This window comes from Rhinatrema bivittatum, chromosome 3, assembly GCF_901001135.1.
Source record: "Rhinatrema bivittatum chromosome 3, aRhiBiv1.1, whole genome shotgun sequence".
NCBI classification, from domain to species: domain Eukaryota; kingdom Metazoa; phylum Chordata; class Amphibia; order Gymnophiona; family Rhinatrematidae; genus Rhinatrema; species Rhinatrema bivittatum.
Window position 1 is genome coordinate 535,303,241 of NC_042617.1, and position 20,396 is coordinate 535,323,636.

General features: G+C 44.9%; 1 protein-coding gene across 3 annotated transcripts in view; it reads left to right on the top strand.

Moving 5' to 3' along the window:
• Positions 1–20,396, top strand: part of LOC115088247 (uridine-cytidine kinase-like 1) — a 118,531-nt gene that overhangs the window by 35,767 nt on the left and 62,368 nt on the right. For all 3 annotated transcript variants that reach the window (XM_029596336.1, XM_029596337.1, XM_029596338.1), the window contains exons 4-6: positions 652–822; positions 4,135–4,206; positions 17,825–18,014. In XM_029596336.1, coding sequence (XP_029452196.1) covers positions 652–822; positions 4,135–4,206; positions 17,825–18,014 — 433 coding nt within the window. The remainder of the gene's footprint in view (positions 1–651; positions 823–4,134; positions 4,207–17,824; positions 18,015–20,396) is intronic.

The following is a 20,396-nucleotide window of genomic DNA, read 5'->3' on the forward strand; positions in this document are numbered from 1 at the left end:
TCCTCTTCCTCTGCCACCTTCAAGCCCACACTCCTGAACTGTTTCCTCCTCCTTATAACAGCATTGCTGTTCCTTCACGGCTGTACCCCTCAACTGGTGTTGATGATCCTCTTTATTCCCTTTCTCCCTCCTGGCAGCAATGCTCCTGCTCCACAAACAAGTGTGTTACATTTTAGGGTTCTTAAGGTAGGAATGTAGTGGAGCTGGGGAAAGTGAGGGCCATTATCACTAGATGGTAGTAGAGGAGGAGTGTGTTGTGGGTGGAAGGAGGGAGCATCATCAGGGTTGAGGAACCAGGGAGCACAAGGGGAATGGGATAGGAGAGCCTTCAGTATAGGGAATGGGGGAAGAAGAGCATCCTGGGAGTGGTTGTGAGGATAAGTGTTTCCTTGGGTAAGGAGGAGGCTGAGAGAGAACACCTCCACCTTCAGAACCCTGAAATGTGCCACATCAGTGATGAGCATTTTTGCTACTTGTTCCTCTCATAATCTGTCCTTTTCTTTTTCACATTTTTTTTTTCACTATCTTTTTTTCATGTAACACTCCCTTGCTTTGTCTTCTTCTGTCCCTCTCTGTCCGCTCCACACTCACTGTATCTCTCTTGTTTCTACTCTGCTGCTAACTATTTCCACTCCCTCTTACTTTTTCTAGGTGCTGACTAAGGAAGATCAAGAACTGGCAGCAAAGAATGAGTACAATTTTGACCACCCTGATGCCTTTGACTTTGACTTGCTGGTTAATGTTTTACGAAAGCTAAAGACAGGAAAGAGTGTGAAAGTGCCTGTGTATGACTTTACCACACACAGCCGCAGAAAGGAATGGGTATGAGCATGCACCAGTCAGGGTTATGGCACAGTTGTAAGACGTAAAGTAGGAACAAATGTTTGCAGCATATGAACCATAGGAAGAAAGGTAGGGATGGGTATAGCCTATGAGGGATGTCTACAGCATTACTTTACCCAACCACTGGAAGGGGTAAGGGCGGCTAAACTGTGAGTGTCATACAGCAAAAGAATAGGTATGAACAGGTGCCCTCTCTGTTTGTGTGTATATATATATATCTGTGTACACTGAAATACTGAGATAATTAACATTAAAAAGCATGAGTGAATTACCTGGGGAGGATTCAGTTCTTGTAGAGGACTGGGTTCCCAAATTCAGTAGACAGACCATGTCTGTCCCAGTCTTTGCTGGCCTTCCTGTGCTCTGACTGCATTTTCTCTGTGAAATGCAAATGTCAGGTATGATACCTTTAGGAGCTGCCATTGTGACGCAGGAGGGTGGTCATTGTCCCATCATACCAGTTTGTTAAAAGCACCTTCTGGAGCTTCCTGATCCATTTGTGTTGCACAAAAACTGAATGTATACAAGGATGACGTGTTAACTAGTAAGATGAAGAGGTGTGACCTAGATGTCCTGGAGCTTCCATGTGGAGGCAGTCCCAGCTGCTTGATAGAAAGCACCCAAGAGTCACTGTAGATCTAGTGACATTGCAGGGAAGATACTGGCAGTTCTGATACTACAGTCCAGTTTCACTTCTGTTTCCTGTATCACGTCTTTCTTCAACTGTTTCCTGTGTTGGGAATAAATGCACATTGGACACAATTGTATAGAAAAACAGTGCAATAATACAGATCAACAAGAAATACTCGCCCCTATCCACCTTAAACTAATGAAGAAAGAGCAGAGAAATGGGAGAAAAAAATAAAGAGAGAGGAAGAGAGAAAAACTCCATTAGTGAGGGAATTGCATCTTCTCCAAGGACAAGAGGATGGTAGTCCTCACACATGGATGACATAATCAGATGGAGCCCAGCACGGAACTTTGATCTCAAAGAATCTAGAACTTTCAAACATGCCGTACTGAGCATGTGCAGCTGTAGTCATTAGCCTCCTCCTGAAGCAGAGTTCCTCAGTCTCATTTTTTTTACTGTGGATCCATGTGCTCATAGTATTCAGCTTTGCTTTCTTCTGCTACAGTCTTTGTAAGTGATTTCTTCTAGGGCTGCAGCTGTTTTCTTTCCTTTACCTTATGGTAGTTTCATGGCAGGCCTTATTCACTGTACAGTTGGCAGAGTCTATTTCTTTTTTTGGTTTTTATAAATATATTTCCTGAACATACCCCAGATCAGTCCAGACAAGTGGGTTTTGCATCCCTACCAGCAGATGGAGGCAGATAATAAAAACTTTTCAGGCACTGCTACTTAAATGAGAGTGCCACCTGCAGTCTCTCAGTATTTCTCTGTTTCCAGCAGATGGTGGAGGTGCAAACCTGCAGTCTTATCTTAGTTTAAAAAAAAGGGATATAGTTTTAGGATAGAATAGATTTAGAGAGGACAGTGCTCCCAGAAGTGTTAGGTTCTTTCGTGGGCCATTCCTCTGGTTGAGCAGGACACATGGGGGGTTGGAAATCCTTGGCTAGGCTCGACCCTTGATTCCAGGGGGAGGGAAAGCCAAATGTCCTGGTTCCCTTGCTCCCCCTGAGGCCCTCTCACTCAGTCTCACTACAGAACTCCTTAACCGAGTGGCTACTGCAGTTTTTTTCTGGGTTGCTCGGGTGGCTGTCCTTGTGGGTCGGTTGCCTCACAGGCAAAAGGGAGACGGGTAATGGTTCTGCAGTGTGCGGTTTCCTGCTTTGTCCTGCTTGGACAGCCTATAGCTAGGGATTCACCCGTGTGTGAGGAATACCATCCTGATTGTCCTCGGAGAAAGCAGAGTTTCTTACCTGTAACAGGTGTTCTCTGAGGACAGCAGGATGTTCCTCATGAACCCTGCCCACCTACCCTAGGAGTTGGTTTCTCTATGTATTAGCAATATCATGTACTGAGGAACTCTTTCTAGGGAGCAGGGTGATGACTACAGCTGCACATGCTCAGTAGGGCATGTTTGAAAGTTCTAGATTCTTTGAGATCAAAGTTCCATGGCAGGCTCCAACTGATGATGTAACCCATATATGAAGACTAACATCCTGCTGTCCTCGGAGAACACCTGTTACAGGTAAGCAACTCTGCATTCTGTAAAATATTAGGATAATATGCCCCAATCCCTTGACCAATATTAACAGGTCTCCAAACCCCAGAGATAGCAGGATAATTACCCCTCCCTTCCTGTGACAGTTTTTCTATGGGATATAAAAATCCAAAGAGGGCTTCATGGGATGATGGTGATCGATAACTGCATGGCTGCAAAAAGGAGCTGTTTTTTGTGGTATCAAGAATCTCTTTCCTTGAGTAAATCAAGACAGATTTCTAAGGGGTTGGCAGGAAATAGAATCCAGTTAATTATAAATCCGGAAAATAACCTCAGATCCAAAGATATTAGAGGACCCTGTCACCAAATACAGAAAAAGGTTCCTTTGCTACCATAGTTACACCAATAAGTGTCAAAATCTGTAATGCTCATTTTATATAAAATCTTTGGCACATACTACTATTTGGAACCATTCTCTTATGCATTTGCATTGACAGGCTTGGCATTCTGTAATCTGAAGATGTTTAAGCATTCCTTTTCTGAGAGCTGACAACTACATCTCTTTCCTGGGCAATTTCTCAAAATGATGTTTGAGGAGTTATTTTTCATAACATTTGGAAATTAATCTTTTACTATGCTTTCAAAGTTTGAAAGGTTTCTACCACAACCTGATCTAAAGGATTCCTTTGTTAATAGACTTTTCAGTTAAAAGAATTATAAATGCAAGAGTTGCATTCATACCAAACTTCTCTTTAATCTCTTGAATTCTAAGAAAGGCTGGGTTACAAAAAAACTGCCCTGCCATGACAGTTCTCACCTTATACCGGCGATCAGTGTATGACTCAGAAATAATCATAGGAAGCACAAGGTTACTGCAGAATGGAGCGAAGGGGACAAGAAAGTTAATGGCACTTTAAAACTCTGCTCCAGCAATTCTTCCAGCTTGCTTCTAGAGGTAGGGAGTAGATGGCAGGAAAAAAGTAAAGAGGAGGATAATCATGCTTTATAAACCTTGCCACATGACCTTCAGGTGAATTCAGAAGGAGATCATTTCATCACAGAGTTTTATGGCTTTGCATAAACCAGCTCTTGTTTATATAGTTAACAGATTCCTCTGTTATTTTCTTTTGTTTTTAACCTAACTTCTTCCTTTTTTTCCCCTCAGAAAACAATCTATGGAGCAAATGTTGTTATATTTGAGGGAATTTTGTCCTTTGCAAACAAAGAGCTACTAAAGGTATTTGGAGTGTGTGTGAGAGTGTATTTATAGATGAACATGTGATATTCCGCCATTTCCCAAAGTTAGTCTCAAGGCGGATTACAATAAATTTAAAGGATAGTATGAGTGACTGTAGCTGTGAGTGTATGATGATGTGTGGATAACTATGTTCTTGTGTGTGTCAAGGTGGGGAGATTGGTATAGCTATGAGGATATGAAGAGGTGGGAGTGACAGGTGTGCAACTGTGAGGGTATGATGGATTATGAGTTACTGAGGTTGTGAGTGACGGGGTGTATAGCTATGAGGTTGTGACGGTTTGTGAATAATTGATGGATGTGAAAGTGTATGCATACCTTTGAGTGTGTATTGTTATGATTGAGTGGTGAATATCAGGGTCAGTGTGATGAGATTTTTTGTAGTCTGTGAGATATGTGTGAGACTGGCTGTGACTATGTGTGAAGGCGTGATGAGTGTGAATATATGTGTGACTATAGATGTGAATCTGTATGAGAATACCTTTGTATGTTCACATAGGGATCAGATACGTATCAGGGTATGAGTATTTTGTCTGTATGTCTCTGAATTTTTCAAGTTCTGTTTGGACACATCCATGGTCTTACAGCACTGTTTGCTTTTTGAGTAATAAGCCTCATCTGAGTCCCACACTGCAACTTGGTCCTGACCTGTGGGATGCCCTGTTCTGGAGGTGAGAGGCTGAATTACTCTTACTCCGAGCACAAGCAGGATGGCAATCCTGCCATCGGATGGAGCCCGGCACGGAAAACTTATGTCAAAGTTTCTAGAACTTTGACTGAACCTCATTGAGCATGCTGATGCATACAATATACCATGCATCCATGGGGGGTCCCCTCAGTCTCTTCTTTTCCATGGAACCTCGTGTCTTGCGGTCAGGTGAGCCTAAAAAATTGTTTTAAAGTTGCAGCTTTAAAGTGCTTTTTTTCTCACGATTCCTTTTTTTGTTTCTCATGCAGTTGACATGGGGTTCCTCTCACCAGTTCTCCAGTTAGAGTCCTAGATAGGTTTCTTGGCATTTTTGGATAAGTTTATTTTCATTGTTAATCCCCTGGCGCGGTAGTGTGTGCAGTGTCTGCTGGCCATCGACGACCGTTACCATAGATTTCTATTTTGCATCCCTTTTGTTTCACGACAGCATGTCCACTTCTGATTTAAGTGATGCCCCAGGTGTACGAGGACTATGTCTATCACGGACAGACATGATAGGTGTGTCCTTTGTCTTGGGGCATCTCACAACATCCAGGGTTGCAGCAAATACGCCAAGATGACCACGAAAGGATGGAATATCCGGCTCGACAAGATGGAGTGCCTCTTTAGGCTGGAGAAGACCGATCCATCACCATCGGTATTGGAGGCATCGAGGGGCCTTGGAGCCACACTGATGGACACTGAGCCATTGACATCGACAGGGACATCAGTTCCATCGAGGTCGTCAGCTGAGAGGGACAACAGAGGCCAGCCATTGTTGGGTTCCTCCAGGTCGAGGATGTCAGATTCGTCGTCCTTGACCTCTGCCCCGGGGAAGGACAGGACCGATCCGAACATCGAGGGAAACCGAAGAAGCAATGGCATCGGTCCCTGATGATGAACAGTGCTGGGAACAGAGATGTACCAGCTTCTACTGCGATGCCCCCGAAACAACTCCATGGCAAGTAGAGCCAGTCCTCTGTCGATGATAGGGATACACCATGGTCTCCATCAGTTCTGATGCCCACCACCGTTCCTCCTCTTAGTTCTGAAGAGGATCTGGTTACACCTCCTGAGTCCCAGCCTATCCTAGCATCGGCAACATTCTAGGAGGAATTGAAGAGGCATGTGCATCTGACTGTGGAGAAAGTGATGCGAGGCTTTGGCATTGGAGTACCGATGGCACCGATACCAGCATTTTGCTCCTTGAATCGCTGCTTGAAACCCTACACGTGCTTATTGGTGTGTTATTGACCCAGTTCCCAGGGCAGCATTGGCACCCTGCAGGGCACCAGCATCGCCACCAGCCAATCCAGTTGTCGTCCCCAGTTCCTTGGAGAAGGAAGCCCCTCCCCCGATACTGGAGGTGGCACTGTGGCCCAGGCCAAAATAGCCAGCGAACTAGTGCCTACACCGCTGGCAGGGGGCCGAGTACCTAGGGCCCTGTCACTAGTCAATCACAGTAGAGACGAGGGCACCTATAACCCCTGGCAGAATGACTCCACCATGGCTTCCGATGACGTAGAACCTCCCAAGGAGACTGTTGCAGTCCCAGTACAGGAGATCCTTGTGGAGTAACTGATGAGGATGTGGGAACACCCCCTCGTAGTGCCTCCTGTGAATAGGAAGGCGGACGCAATTTATCTCATCCAAAAGGCTCTCTGATTCGACAAGTGTTAGCTGCCCTACCAATTGGTGGTCGTCTTATCTGCTCTCGAAGGCCAAGTGCTCTTGGACCCATTCTTTGGTGTCCCCGGGTAAGGACGAGAGAGCGATAGATGCTCTTAGAAACATAGAAACACAGAAAATGACAGCAGAAGAAGACCAATCGGCCCATCCAGTCTGCCCAGCAAGCTTCACACTTCTTTTTTCTCATACTTATCTGTTTCTCTTGGCTCTTAGTAACCTTAGGTTCTATTTCCCTTTCACCCCCACCATTAATGTAGAGAGCAGTGATGGACCTGCTTCCAAGTGAAATATTAAGTTTGATTAGTTGGTTAAGCGGCAGCATAGCTCTCTGCCGTTGAAGCAGAGATATGCGTGAAGTATTAGTTTTACTTCTCCCCTGCCGTTGAAGCAGAGAGCAATGCTGGATATGCATGAAGTATTAGTTTTTATTCTCCCCTGCCGTTGTAGCAGAGAGCTATGCTGGATATGCATTGAAAGTGAAGTATGCCTTGAAGGTCACATTAACTATCATCTAATATTGAAATGTCTAATAATTGGTAATTGAATAAGCCTAATAATTGGTAATACCTATAGCCCATGAACCCATCCCTGTTTTTTTGTTGATTTTTTTTCTTTTTTTAATTTGGAGATGGCAGCCCTCCATCCTTCCGCTTCGTGAAGGTGGAACACCAACCACTGGCCACTGGCATCCCGCTCCGTGAATGCCTCTGTGGCTACTTCCTCTTGGGAGGAAGGTGTTCCAGGGTGCTATGCTTATTGCCTACATGCCGGCCAACCAGCTCTATATGAGCCAGTACATGTGCGACATCCTGAAGCAGATGCAGGAGTTGATAAGCAACTGTCACAGCATCAGCAAGATACCATCCTGTTGCTGGTGCATAAGGGTCTGGAGTGCGAAAAACATGGGGTCTGTTCGACCCATAATTTTTTCGAAATGGCATCGAGGGTCTCTGCAGCGGGTATTGGCACGTACATGGCTGCAGGCCTCAGATTCAGACCAGAAGTGGCAGAAACAACTCTCTGACATGCCTTGTAAAGGAGAGAATCTCTTCGGAGATACAGTGAAGGATGTGGTGGCCCATATCCGGGACCACCATGCTACACTCCAGCAGCTCTCCACTGGCACTTGAGTCCTGTCCTCCTCATCCAGGAGGCCCTCAAAGTTTGGGCCAGGAAGTCCTTCTTCTGCCCAAAGAGGAACTGTCCTCCACCACCTTGCTCCTGTCAACAACACTAGGGCCCTTGTAGTCAACCCAAGCAACAGAGGACCTCAAAGCTCCAGCTGTCACCTCAGTCAACTTCAGGGACTGGGTTTTGACTGGATTGCAGGGAACTTAGCCAAGTCGTCCGTACGTGAAGTGATGGACCTGCTGGTTGGGGTAAGGCTTCGGTTCTTTGCAAACTGGTAGCCCAGTATAACCTCGGACCAGTGGGTTCTTTCCATTTGTTTGCAAGGGGTACAAATGAAACCTATTGGGTATCCTGCCAAATTGCCGCCCCCACCCGAGCCCATTCCAGAGGCCAGTAGTGCATCAGATGATACTAATAGCAGAGCTCTCCTCCCTCCTTATGGCCAGAATGGTCAAATCTGTTCCACCAGGACAAAGAGAGTAGGGATTTTACTCCCGGTACTTCCTGGACCCAAGGGCCTTGAACAAATTCATCAAAAGAGAAAAGTTCAAGATGGTTTCTCTAGGCACCTCTTCTTGCAAAAAGGGGACTAGCTATGTTCTCTGGATGTAAAAGATGCTTACACTCACATCGAGATCATCCCAGGTCACCAGATGTATCTCAGATTTGTGGTGAGAAAATAGCATTTCCAATATTGCGTTCTGTTGTTTGGGTTTGCATCAGCCCCAAGTGTTTTTACAAAATGCCTAGCCGAGGTGGCGGCACACCTCCAAAGACTGGGAGTTCACGTTTTCCTGTATTTGGTGATTGGCTGGTCAAGAGCACCTCTCAGGCGGAGGCAGACGAGTCCATGCTCCCAGCAATTGCGGGTACTGGAGATACTAGGGTTCGTTGTCAACTACCCCTTCTCAGCTCGTCACCACAATTGGAGTTTATTGGATCTCTGCTAGACACAGCTAAAACCAAGGCCTTCCTGCCCTGGCGACGGGCCATCAACTTGATGACCATCACGGCAGGATTCAACAGAACCAGCAGGCATCAGCGTGGCACATGTTGAGGCTATTGGGCCATATGACTGCAACATTACACGCCACTCCCTTAGCACATTTACATGTGCAAAAGTTCCAATGGATCTTGCGATTGCAGTGATGACAAGCCTCTTAGGATCTCCAGGATCACATCTGAGTCACTCCATCTCTCCAGAACTCTTTGACCTGGTGGCAGGAACTTTCAGATCTGCAAAGGCGGGTATTCTTCCAGTGTCCTCCCGCCCAAATTATCCTAACCATGGATGCATCCACCCTGGGCTAGGGAGCTTATGTATATGGACTCAGCACCCAGGGTTTGTGGTCCGCCCAGGAATGTCTTACTCAAATCAATTGCCTGGAGCTTGGGTGATCAGGTACGTGCTGTGGGCTTTCAGAAATTGACTGTCCAACAAAATTGTTCTGATGCAGACCAACAACCAAGTGGCGATGTGGTATGTTAACAAGCAGGGAGGTATGGGATCATATCTCCTGTGTCAGGAAGCGGTCCAAATCTGGTCTTTTGGCTTTTTCCCATGGGATGGGGCTCAGGGCCATGTACTTGGCTGGAACAGAGAATGAAATAGCGGACAGACTGAATCGTGCCTTCAGACCACATGAATGGTCTCTGGACCAAGGAGTCATGAATCGGATTTTCCGCATCTGGGGAAGCCCAGATATGGATCTTTTCCCAGCACCTTGGAACAGGAAGGTTCTTCAGATCTGCTCCCTGTAGAGGACACACGGCAAACTAGCCTCAGATGCCTTTGCTCGCCTTTGGGACGAGTGTCTCTTGTATGCAAATCCTTCAGGTCCACTGGCAGTGAAGACTCTCTGAAGCTTCGCAGGGACAAAGGGACTATGATCCTCATAGCCCCTCATTGGCCAAGACAGATCTGGTTTCCACTCCTCAGAGAGATGTCCATCTGGAAACTGATCAGGCTGGGGACTTCCCCAGATCTCATCACCCAAGATTGAGGCAGATTGCACCATTCCAACCTCCAGGCCCTGTTGCTCACAGCTTGGATGTTGAGAGGTTGATATTGCCACCACTTGATCTTTTGGAAGATGTGTCTCTGGTCCTCGTGACTTCCAGAAAGTCTTCCACTAGAAAGTCCCATAAACTGAGGTGGAGGATGTTTTCCGTGTGGTGTGAGCAGAAGGTATTAGATCCTTTCTCCTGCTCTTCACAAAAACTGCTTGACTACCTTCCATACCTGTTGTAAGCTGGTTTGAAGACTAATTCTGTTAGAGGTCATCTAAGTGCGATTGGCGCTTATCACCATTGTGTAGATGATGCGCCCATCTTTGTACAGCCTATAATTGTACGTTTCATGCGGGGCCTGCTTCAGTTGAAGCCTCCCCTAAGGGAGGTTGTAGATTTTTTTATTTCAGTATTGCATTGATATTTTATTTATCACAGAGTCCTGACATAAATCCTCTGATACAGTTTTGCTAAATAATTTATGTCCCCCTAGTTTTATGTATGTGAGATTGCCTTGGCCTGGTAGCAAAAGTGGAGGAGGCTTGTTAGTGATTTTTAAGTCTTTATTGATAGTTCATAATTTGGTTATGCAACCAGGAGAGTGCTTTGAGCGTTTGTTGGTACAAATTTCTAGTATTACATTCTGTCTTGTTTATATACCACCCAATTCAAAAACTTTGGAGTTTGAAGCTGCTATATCTATTTTTTCTACTCTTCAATTAGTCCATTGAAATGTAATTATATAGGTGATTTTAATATTAATTTTGAAAACAAGTAGTCATCGCATGTTTAGACCTCTTCACATATGGATATTTTGGGTTTCTCTCAATTAGTTTTTTCTTCTACTTATAACTCTGGTCATGTTTTTGATCAGATTTTTATTTGTGATCAGATGGAGCATGTAAGGTGAATTTAGTGAGGAATTTATATATTTCTTGGTCAGATCATCGTGCTTTAATTTTAATTGTGGAATCTGAGTTGGGTTTATGCTGTATTAATAAAGAGTGCAGAATTGTAGAAGGAAATTTGACCCTGAGTTATTTTGTGAGGCATGTAATGGTGTTGATCAGTCTTCGGATTTCACATCTGTGGATAAAGCTGTGGATTTTTGGTGAAATGGGAACTTAGCTAAGATTTATGAAGATTTAACTTGTCCAAAAGTAGTGGAGAAGCAGTTTAAAATTAAATCTGCTCCCTGGTATTCTGAGGCATTGTATGATTGTAAAATGATCCTTAGGAGAGCTGAGAGAAGATGGAGGAAGTTAAAAACCGATGAATCAGAGATATATTATAAAGAAGCCATTCCTGTCTGGACTGATCTGGGGTACGAACGAGTGGGTTTATGCATCCTACCAGCAGATGGAGGCAGAGAACAAAACTTTGAGGCACTGCTACATAACTGAGAGAGCCACCTGCAGTCTCTCAGTATTTCTCTGTCTCCAGCAGATGGTAGAGTTGCAAACCTGAAGTCTGGAATTGTTAGAAGAAAAAGATTTGGATAAGAAGAGGATTCGGCTCCCCGAGGTGTTAGGTTCCTTTGAGGACCATCCTTCGGGTGGAGCAGGGCGAGCAGGGGGTTGGTGATCCCTGTCCGAACTCGGCCCTTCTTGATGGGGGGAGGGAGGGGTAGGTAGCCAGGGGTCCTAGTTCCCTCTCCCCCTCTGGGCCCTTCTCTCCCTCGGTGGGCCTGGCTCCTCAGTGTCTGCTCTCCAGAAGCAGTGGAGTAGATCTTTCACCTTTTCTTGGTGGCCTGTCTCTTTAATTTAAAAAAAAAAAAAAAAAAAAAAACCCAAAAAACTAAGAAGAAAGAGTTGGAACAGGGAGAGCAACTGCAACAGCGGTTCTGTGCAGGGCTGAGGAGTGGGTAAGTGTTTGTTTCCTGCCAGGAGGCAGGCAGGAGGGAGCAGGCTCAATTGCCTGCTTTCGTCTGGACTGGGTGAGTGCTGAATTTCAGCACCAGACAGCGGTGGGAGCAATCGCGTTGGCACAGTTTATTTTTAGGGCTGACCGCGTGTGCAGGCCCGACCACCCCAACACGCTGGCTTCTGCGCAGAGTGACAAACATTGTTGTGGCTGCGGTTTGAGGCATGCTTGCCTTGATGCAGCCTCGTTTTGCCACGAATGTGCCTCGGGGGGGGCAGGACCCCTGGGGGCGTGAGAAGTTGCAGGTGGCTGGGACAGCTCTGGAGGCTGGCGGCCATTTTGACAGCGAATGCTGATGTGCAGGCTGCCATTTCTGAGCCCCGGGACTCTCCTCCCACACTTTTTCCGGTGGGAAAGGACCCTGCTGGTGGGGACTCGAGATGGAGCGGATCAGAACTCTTCCTCCTTGGACCCGGAGGTGTTTTCTATGAGTTTTGTACTTCACCTTCATAAGGCTTATTTAGCCAGGAAGGAGTTAGGGGCAAAGAGACCCTTGCCTAAGAAGTCCCAGACGGTCAAAAGGCTAGTGGAGTCAGGAGGGATCCTGCATAAGATGGAGGAAGCCCGAAGGAGATCGATTCATCATATGGTATGGATGATCCTGATCAGCCTCAGAGGGGTCTGGTGGGACCGGACAAGGACCATGTTGGTGCCCTTGGAGATCCGAAGCAGGATCCAGACTAGGATCCAGTGGACACTTTGGGGGATCAAATGCAGGATCCAGATGCTCAGGATCCAGATGTGGTTCCAATCGCGGAAGGAGATGACCTGTGAGTGGTCTGGCTGTTCCGGAAGGAGGAACTGGGTTTGTTGATTCCCCAGGTGCTGGAGGAGCTCAGGATTAAGGCCGCCCAGGAAGACTCTGACAAAGAAGGGGTGAACCCACACCTGGAGGGAGTGCGGGGAACCCTTACAGCTTTCCCGTTGCCGAAGCAGGTGAAGAAGTTCGTGGATCGGGAGTGGGAATCTCCCGAGGCAGGCCTGAAGGTCGCCATGGCTAAGAGGAAGCTATATTTCTTGCTGGAACAGACTTTGGAGGCATGGAGAATTCCCAAGGTGGATGCAGCCATGTTGGCGGTTACCAAAAAGATGACCATCCTGGGAGCGGTGGCCCTTAAGGTTGTCCAGGATAGGAAGCTGGAGATTCTACTCAAGCGGCTGTTTGAAGTTTCAGCTTTGACCCTTCATGCAGCAGTGTGTGGAAGTCTGTTGCAGAGAGCCTGTTTGTCCTGGGTGCAGAAGGCACATGACAAGCGGTCAGGAGTGACAGCTGAAGCAGAGCAGGTAGCCTTTTTAGAGGTGTGGGTAGCCTATGTGGCTCTGTATGACATGGTTCGGACTTCCGCCAGGAGCATGGTCTCGGCCATGGTGGCACGAAGGCTCCTGTGGCTGCGAAATTGGTCAGTGGACGTGGTCTAAAGCCCAGCTGTCAAACCTCCCCTTCAGGGGGAAGTTTCTCTTCGGGGAGGACTTGGAGCAGTTCGTGAAGCAGTTGGGAGTGTCGAAGGGTCCTAGGAAGTCTTTTCCTCCGCGAGCCCGTTTTAGAGAGGCTAGGAGATTTCGCGCGGGCAGGACCCCTGCGCCAGCATCGCAGAAACAGAGTTCAGGCAGACAGCGGCCCTTTCGGAATCAGCGCAGATTCCTGAGAGACAGTGGGACCCAAGGGGGAAGCAGAAACAAAATTGGGCAATGAAGGTGTGTTGGTCCGTTCTTCCCTGGATTCTATCAGAGGGAGGCTGTCTCTCTTTTATGAAGAGTGGACCAGAATCACGTCAGACCAGTGGGTCCTGGAGGTGATAAGAGATGGTTATGTCTTAGAATTTTCTCGGCTGCTCAGGGACGCCTTTGTAGTCTCTCACTACGTCTCTTGGTGCAAGCAGAAAGCCGTGTGGGAAAGAATACATCAGTTACAACTTCTGCGCGCCATTGTTACGGTGCCTTCGTAGGAGAGGAGGCAGGGCAGGTATTCCATGTCCTTTGTGGTACCAAAGAAAGAGGGGGACCTTTCAGCCCATTGTCGATCTGCAGAAGGTGAATTCTGCTCTCCGGGTGCCGTGTTTTCATACGGAGATGCCGTGCATGGTGATAGCGGCGGTTTCGCAAAGGGGAGTTTCTAGTGTCATTGGTCTTGTCAGAGGTCTATCTTCATATTCCCATTCGACCCAAACAACAGACGTTTCTGAGGTTCATGGTTCTGGGAGAACATTTCCAGTTTCAAGCTCTTCCGTTTGGGTTGGAGACGGCGCCACGCACATTCACAAAGGTGATGATGGTAGTGGCGGCGGCGGTACTCAGGAAGGAAGGTATACTGGTGCACCCGTACCTGGATGATTGGCTGATAACAGGCGAAGTCGGAGGTGGAGTGTGGTTGCTCAGTCCAGTGGGTACCTCTGGAGGAGTTGGGCTGGGTGACGAACCTCGCAAAGAGTCATCTGAGGCCTACCCAATCTTTGGAGTATCTGGGGGCACGCTTCGATACCCAGCTGGGGAAGGTGTTTCTGACTACGAAGAGAGTCCTCAGGCTGCAGAGTCAAGTTCTTTGGTTTTTGCGCCTGTCGCTGCCCAAGGTCTAGGATTACCTGAGGTCCTGTGTTCCATGGTTTCTATGCTGGACTTCATATCATGGGCTTTTGCTCACATGTGCCCTCTGCAGGGGACTCTGTTATCCCGTTGGAATCCACTGTCGGAAGAATTTCAGCTTCCTTTACTATTGCCAGAGGATGCCAGGTCCGGTCTTTCATGGTGGCTGTCTTGGCACAATCTGGAGAAGGGAATGGATCTGGAAATACTGAACTGGGTACTGGTGACCATGGATGCCATGCTCTCTGGATGGGGGGCGATTTGTCAAGGAAAATCAGCCAAAGGGAAGTGGTCACCAGAGGAGGTGGCTTGGTCGATCAATTGGCTGGAAACCAGAGCAGTGCGCAAGGCCTTGTTGGCGTTTCTTCTGCTTGTTCGGAACAAGTCGGACAATGAAACAACAGTGGCATACATCAATTGTCAGGGTGGTACGAAGAGTTGTGTAGTGGTGTTGGAGGCACAAGAGCTGTTCGTGTAGGCGAAGAAACATCTGAAAAGAATAGCTGCTTCTCATGTGGCTGGAGTGGACAATGTGCAGGCGGACTTCCTCAGCAGATAGCATTTGGACCCAGGGGAATGGGAGTTGTCAGCAGAAGCCTTCGCCTTGCTGCAGGCAAGGTGGGGCAGACCAGTGATAGACCTCATGGCGACTCCAGCAAATGCAGAGTTGGATCGGTTTTTCAGTCACAGACGGGAGGTCGGATAAGAGGGCATCGACGTTCTCATTCAGACGTGGCCGACACATCTGTTGCTGTATGTGTTTCCAACCGTGGCCTCTCACAGGTCAAGTGCTGCAGTGCATCGAGCTTCGTCCGGGCAGAGTGATTCTGGTGGCACCCGAGTGGCCATGTCGGCCGTGGTTTGCGAACCTCAGGAAATTCCCCAGCCATATCACTTGGCAAATAAAATTGCACATCATCAGCATAGACTCTATAAATTATAGACAATTCAGATAATTCTAAGACTAGTGGCTGCAAAAATATATTTAAAAGTACTGCTGAAAAGGCAGACCCTTGAGGGACTTAACAATTATTAGAATACCACCTACAATAATCAGTTTTAATATAAATCTGTTTGCCAAGTGATATGCTGGGGAATTTCCTGATGTTACTTTTAAAGATTGTATGGAATATGTAGGTTGTTGGTTCAGGGATAATAATTTGATCTTGAATGTTGCAACGACCACAGTTTTATGGTTGGGGTCTTTGCCTATGCCTCATGATTTAATTTTATCCTCTTCAGACAATAAGTTACAATTATGTGCCGAGGCTAGGAACTTAGGGGTGCAGTTGGATTCGAAGTTAACTTTAAAGGCACAAGTGAAGAAGGTGTTTCGGGTCACATCTTTTAAACTACGATTATTGCATCCCTTGAAGCAATGTCTTTCCTTATCTTAATTTAGATTAGTCAGTCAATTCATAGTTTGTTCCCAGTTGGATTTTTGTAATTCACTATATGGAAGATTACCCAAATTCCTTCTGCATATCTTATAGCGTACTTAGAATGCTGCAGTCAGATTAATTTTTGACTTAAAATATGGTTATAGTATTTCTCCTTATTTAGTAAAATTGCACTGACTTCCAATAAAGCAGAGAGTGAAGTTCAAGATTCTGTCTTTAAAAGCTTCTACTTGTTTTATGTTCAAATATTTATATACTTACCTTTGTTAAATGTATAACGCTTGTATAACCTTGTTAAATGTATAACGCTCCGGCGTAAGTTCTTGTTCACTGTACACTGACGTGATATCTTTGATGAGCGGCGGTATATAAAAAATTATAAATAAATTATAAATAAATAAATAAATCTCTGCATGCTGATTCCTTTTGTTTAAAAAAAAAAAAATTCTAATCCCTTATGTACCTGCTCACCCACTGCAGTCTGTTTTTCAGCATTTGTTAATAGTTCCGTCTTTTCTGACTTGGGTCCGGAAGTGTGGAATACTATTGTTCTCCGAAGCTTTAATTGATGTTTGTTATATTTTGTTTTATTTGACTGTATGTTTTATTGTGTATTTTGGTTGTACCCTGTATTGATGCTCTTCGAACTGCGGACTATAAATCTGTGAAATAAATAAGGCCTCCTGCTGTATCTTAGGACTTCAACCTGGTATTAGCTTAGCTGATGAAAACTCCCTTTGAGCTGCTGCGCTTCTGTGACCTGAAGTACCTGACCTGGAAGATCATATCTGCAGGGTCAGCAAGCTCCACACCTTAGTGATTTAGCCACTTATACTAAGATTTTTCACAACAGGGCGGTCTTTATGTACCCATCCTTAGTTCCTGCTTAAGGTGGTGTCAGACTTCCATCTTAACCAATCCATCATCCTGCCAATGTTTTTTTTCCCAAGCCCCATTTGCACCAAGGTGAACAAGACCTGCACAGTTTGGATTGCAAAAGAACCTTTACCTTTTATCTGGTGCAGACAGAGGTCCATAGACAGTCCACCCAACGTTTTGTTTGCTTTGATAGGAATAAGTTGGGTTCGCCATTGCCAAGCAGATGCTTTCTAACTGGCTAGCAGACTGCATCTCCGCCTGTTATGCCCAGGTAGGACTGCATCTTGGGGATCATGTCAAGGCTCACTCTGTTCCCATGGAAGAGATCTGCAGAGCTGCTATGTGGAATTCTCTCCACGCATTCGCATCACATTATTGTTTGGATAGGGATGGCCGATGAGACAGCAGGTTTGGCTAATCTATCCTTTGGAACTTGTTTGAGGTGTAAAACCCAACTCTGTTCCCGCCTAGGGCCTGTTGTTTTTGTTCAGGCTGCCCCCCCCCCCCCCTCCCCGTTACCAACAAAACTGGTTGTTGTTGTAGATATAGACATGTGTTGTACTTTGTTGGTCCCCTTTTATGTTGGGGCAGCCTGAAGCTAGGGATTCACTCGTGTGAGGACTGCCATCCTTCTTGTCCTCTTAGAAAGCAGAGCTGCTTACCTGTAGCAGGTGTTCTCCGAGGAAAGCAGGATGGCGGTTCTCACAAAACCCACCTGCCACCCTGCGGAGTTGGGTTTCCATGGGGACTTTTTCATTATTTTAATTTATTATTCTTATGAATTGTATGATATAAGACTGAGGGGACCCCTATGGACGCATTATTATATTTCTTGCGTGAGCATGCTCATTGAGGCTCAGTCAAAGTTCTAGAAACTTTGACATAAATTTTCCGTGCTGGGTTCCATTTGATGATGATTATTATTATTATTATTATTATTATTATTATTATTATTATTATTAAAGGCTTTTATATACCGAATTTCTTGATACAAATCAAATCAGCTCAGTTTACATCGAACAAGTAGAAACTGTAACCAACCCAACAGTAAAGACAATTTGAAAGAGAATAAAGTTACATTATAACAAGGATGTGTAACTTGGAGGAGGAAATAAGAAGGGGGACGAAAGATTATAATATACATTGGAGTATGCATTATAATATACATTTGATTATAATATACATTGGAGTCACCCATATGTAAGGACTGACATCCTGCTGTCCTCAGAGAACACCTGTTACAGTTACTCTGCTTTCTCCTGCTCTGGGCTGGGCTGTTGAGTTCTTTCTCTGTTTGCAGCTCTTGGATATGAAGGTTTTTGTGGACACGGATTCCGATATTCGTCTCGTCCGCCGTCTTAAAAGAGACATCACAGAGCGGGGCCGGGACATTGTGGGGGTCATCAAACTCTATAATAAGTATGTGAAGCCGGCCTTCGAGCAGTACATCGAGCCCACTGTGCAGGTGGCTGACATCGTTGTCCCCAGAGGTAAGCTTTTCAGGCCCTTGGAGTATAGGACTGCTTGGAAGCAGAGGGCTGGAGAATGGGGTTGATGCTTTCCAGTGGAGCCCGGTATACTGTAAATAACCTGTAAAACACCAATGTTTTTCTGTGGAAAGAAAGTTCTATTTAACAAGAGGTCATAACATGAGGCTGAAAAGAAGGGAGACCTGGATGTATAATAGGAAAAGATTTCTTCACAGAAAGAGTGGTGAATGCATGGAGGTGGTGGAGGCATAACCAATATCTGAATTCAGTAAATGCTGGGATAGGCTATGAAGTGAAGCCAGAGATCAGCTGGGGTCTATGGCCCTGCACCAGGAAGTAAAGTGGGCAGACAAGGTGGGCCTAGTCATCATCATCGGCTGTTAGATTCTAGGTTTCTGTTCCAACAACTTGAGATTTGTCAAATGGGTCTTGATCCATATTTTAAGATGGAAAAAGGAAGGGCAATTCTGAGTTATTGCAAAGTAGGGTGAGTGCTTTGGCACATGCACTTTGGAACGCATTTTCAAAGGAAGACCAGCTGGGGAGATTCACTTTTGAAAATGAATATTTAGGAGGTGCCACGTGCTAAATGCACCCATGCACTTTGCAGCTGCTATTTGTTTATTGGGGGGGGGGGGGGGGGAGGGTAAAACAACGTGTACTTTTGAAAATGCCAAAGTATGTGCACCTTTTTATTCCCCCAACCTGATCGCCTAATTGAATGCCACCTCTTAGCATGGCTTCTTCCACACATTCCATTTTTTTGGTTACATAAAAGCCCCTCCCAAAAAAAAAATCTCAGTAAGTATAACAATTGAACAAAAATTCATTGTATGGATTTCCTTCTCTTAATAAAAAAAAATTTGAGAAAGTTAAAAAAAAATAAAATCTGTACTTTTGTTAGTAATGAGAATGTTGTTGCAAATTATATCACTATTTTAAACCAAAATGTTGTGAAAAGGGAAAACCTCACAGACTGGATAGACATTTAGAAAAACAAACTGAAATTTTCTGTCATAGGTATAAAGAAAAAAAACCCTTAATGTAATAATGCAAAAATATGTGAAAAAAGTATCATGTTAAGCAATATTGCTTTCAATGTAAGCTTCTTATTACAAAAAAAATGTGAGATTGCTCAGGCACTTATCTTATTCAATGTAATTTCTACTAAAGATGGCATCTTGAAAGGCTGCAAAAAAAAAAAAAAAGCTGTCTCTTAGTTGGAAGAGGAAAGGTAGCATCCTGTATATCCTGTTATACTCATTCTCCTTGTTATGTTCTTGCTCATTATTGTTAATTTTTGATATGTTTAAATTTCAAACATCGTTCAATGTAACACGTTGTTCTGTATGTAAACCGGAGTGAAGGCAACTCTGCTATACCTCGGTATATAAAAAATGCTAAATAAATAAATAAACAAAAAAAAAAAGTCAGCTTGCAAAAAGCCAAACTAGTCTATGTTTTGCTACTAGAACTGCATGGGGGAAAAGAAAGTCCGCAAAATCACACTCACATTTGAAACATTTCTTGTTTCATTCATCACAGCTACCCAGGCTCCTGTAGTCTTAGACAAAAACTCCCAACCTCTCATTCTTAAATAAAACAAATGATGCCAAAAACTGTGACCTAGTAACAGATGGCAAGCCTACTCTGATTGGTCCTCTCTCTCCCCAAGAAATTATTTTAAAAAACTGCACCAAAAACCAAATGAAAAGGATCAGACTGAGAAAGCAAACAATGTAAAAATGGAGCAAAACAAAAGCACTAATAACTTTAGCAAATCTACAGAGCAACATGAACCTGTGGGTGATACAAATTGTCCTCAATGCTTTTCTGTTTTTCAAATGTCAGAAGACAACCTCAGTCTCGTGGATCCAAAGATAGTCTTTCTATCGCAAAACACCATATCTTCTGAAAAGGACATTCTTGTATGACGATGTTCAAGAGAAGGAACTTCAATTTTCTAATTTTTGCAAACAGGTCTTAAATGAAGAATTAAAAAAAAATATCGACAGCAAAAAATAAACCTATCAACACATGACAAGTCTTTTTTGATAGGTCCTCTTTCTCTCCGCAGGCAAGTCAGTCAAGATGTTGCTTTTTAGCCAGATTTTTCAAATGATCAAGACCTAAAATGTGTATGTTATACAGATGTGGTCTTTTGCGAGTCTGTAGACTTTTTCTTTTCCCTGATGCAACTTTTGTAGCGAAATCTTGTCCACACCATTTTTTTTTTTTTTTTTGCAAGGTGGAACTTTTTTAGCCGGACACCACCTTTTCTCTAATGAAGAGGCAGATTAATTTTTTTCCAGCTTATCAAAAGAGCATCTTTCGTGGAATGCACATTCAATAAAATAAGTACTTGAACAATCTTTTTTTTTT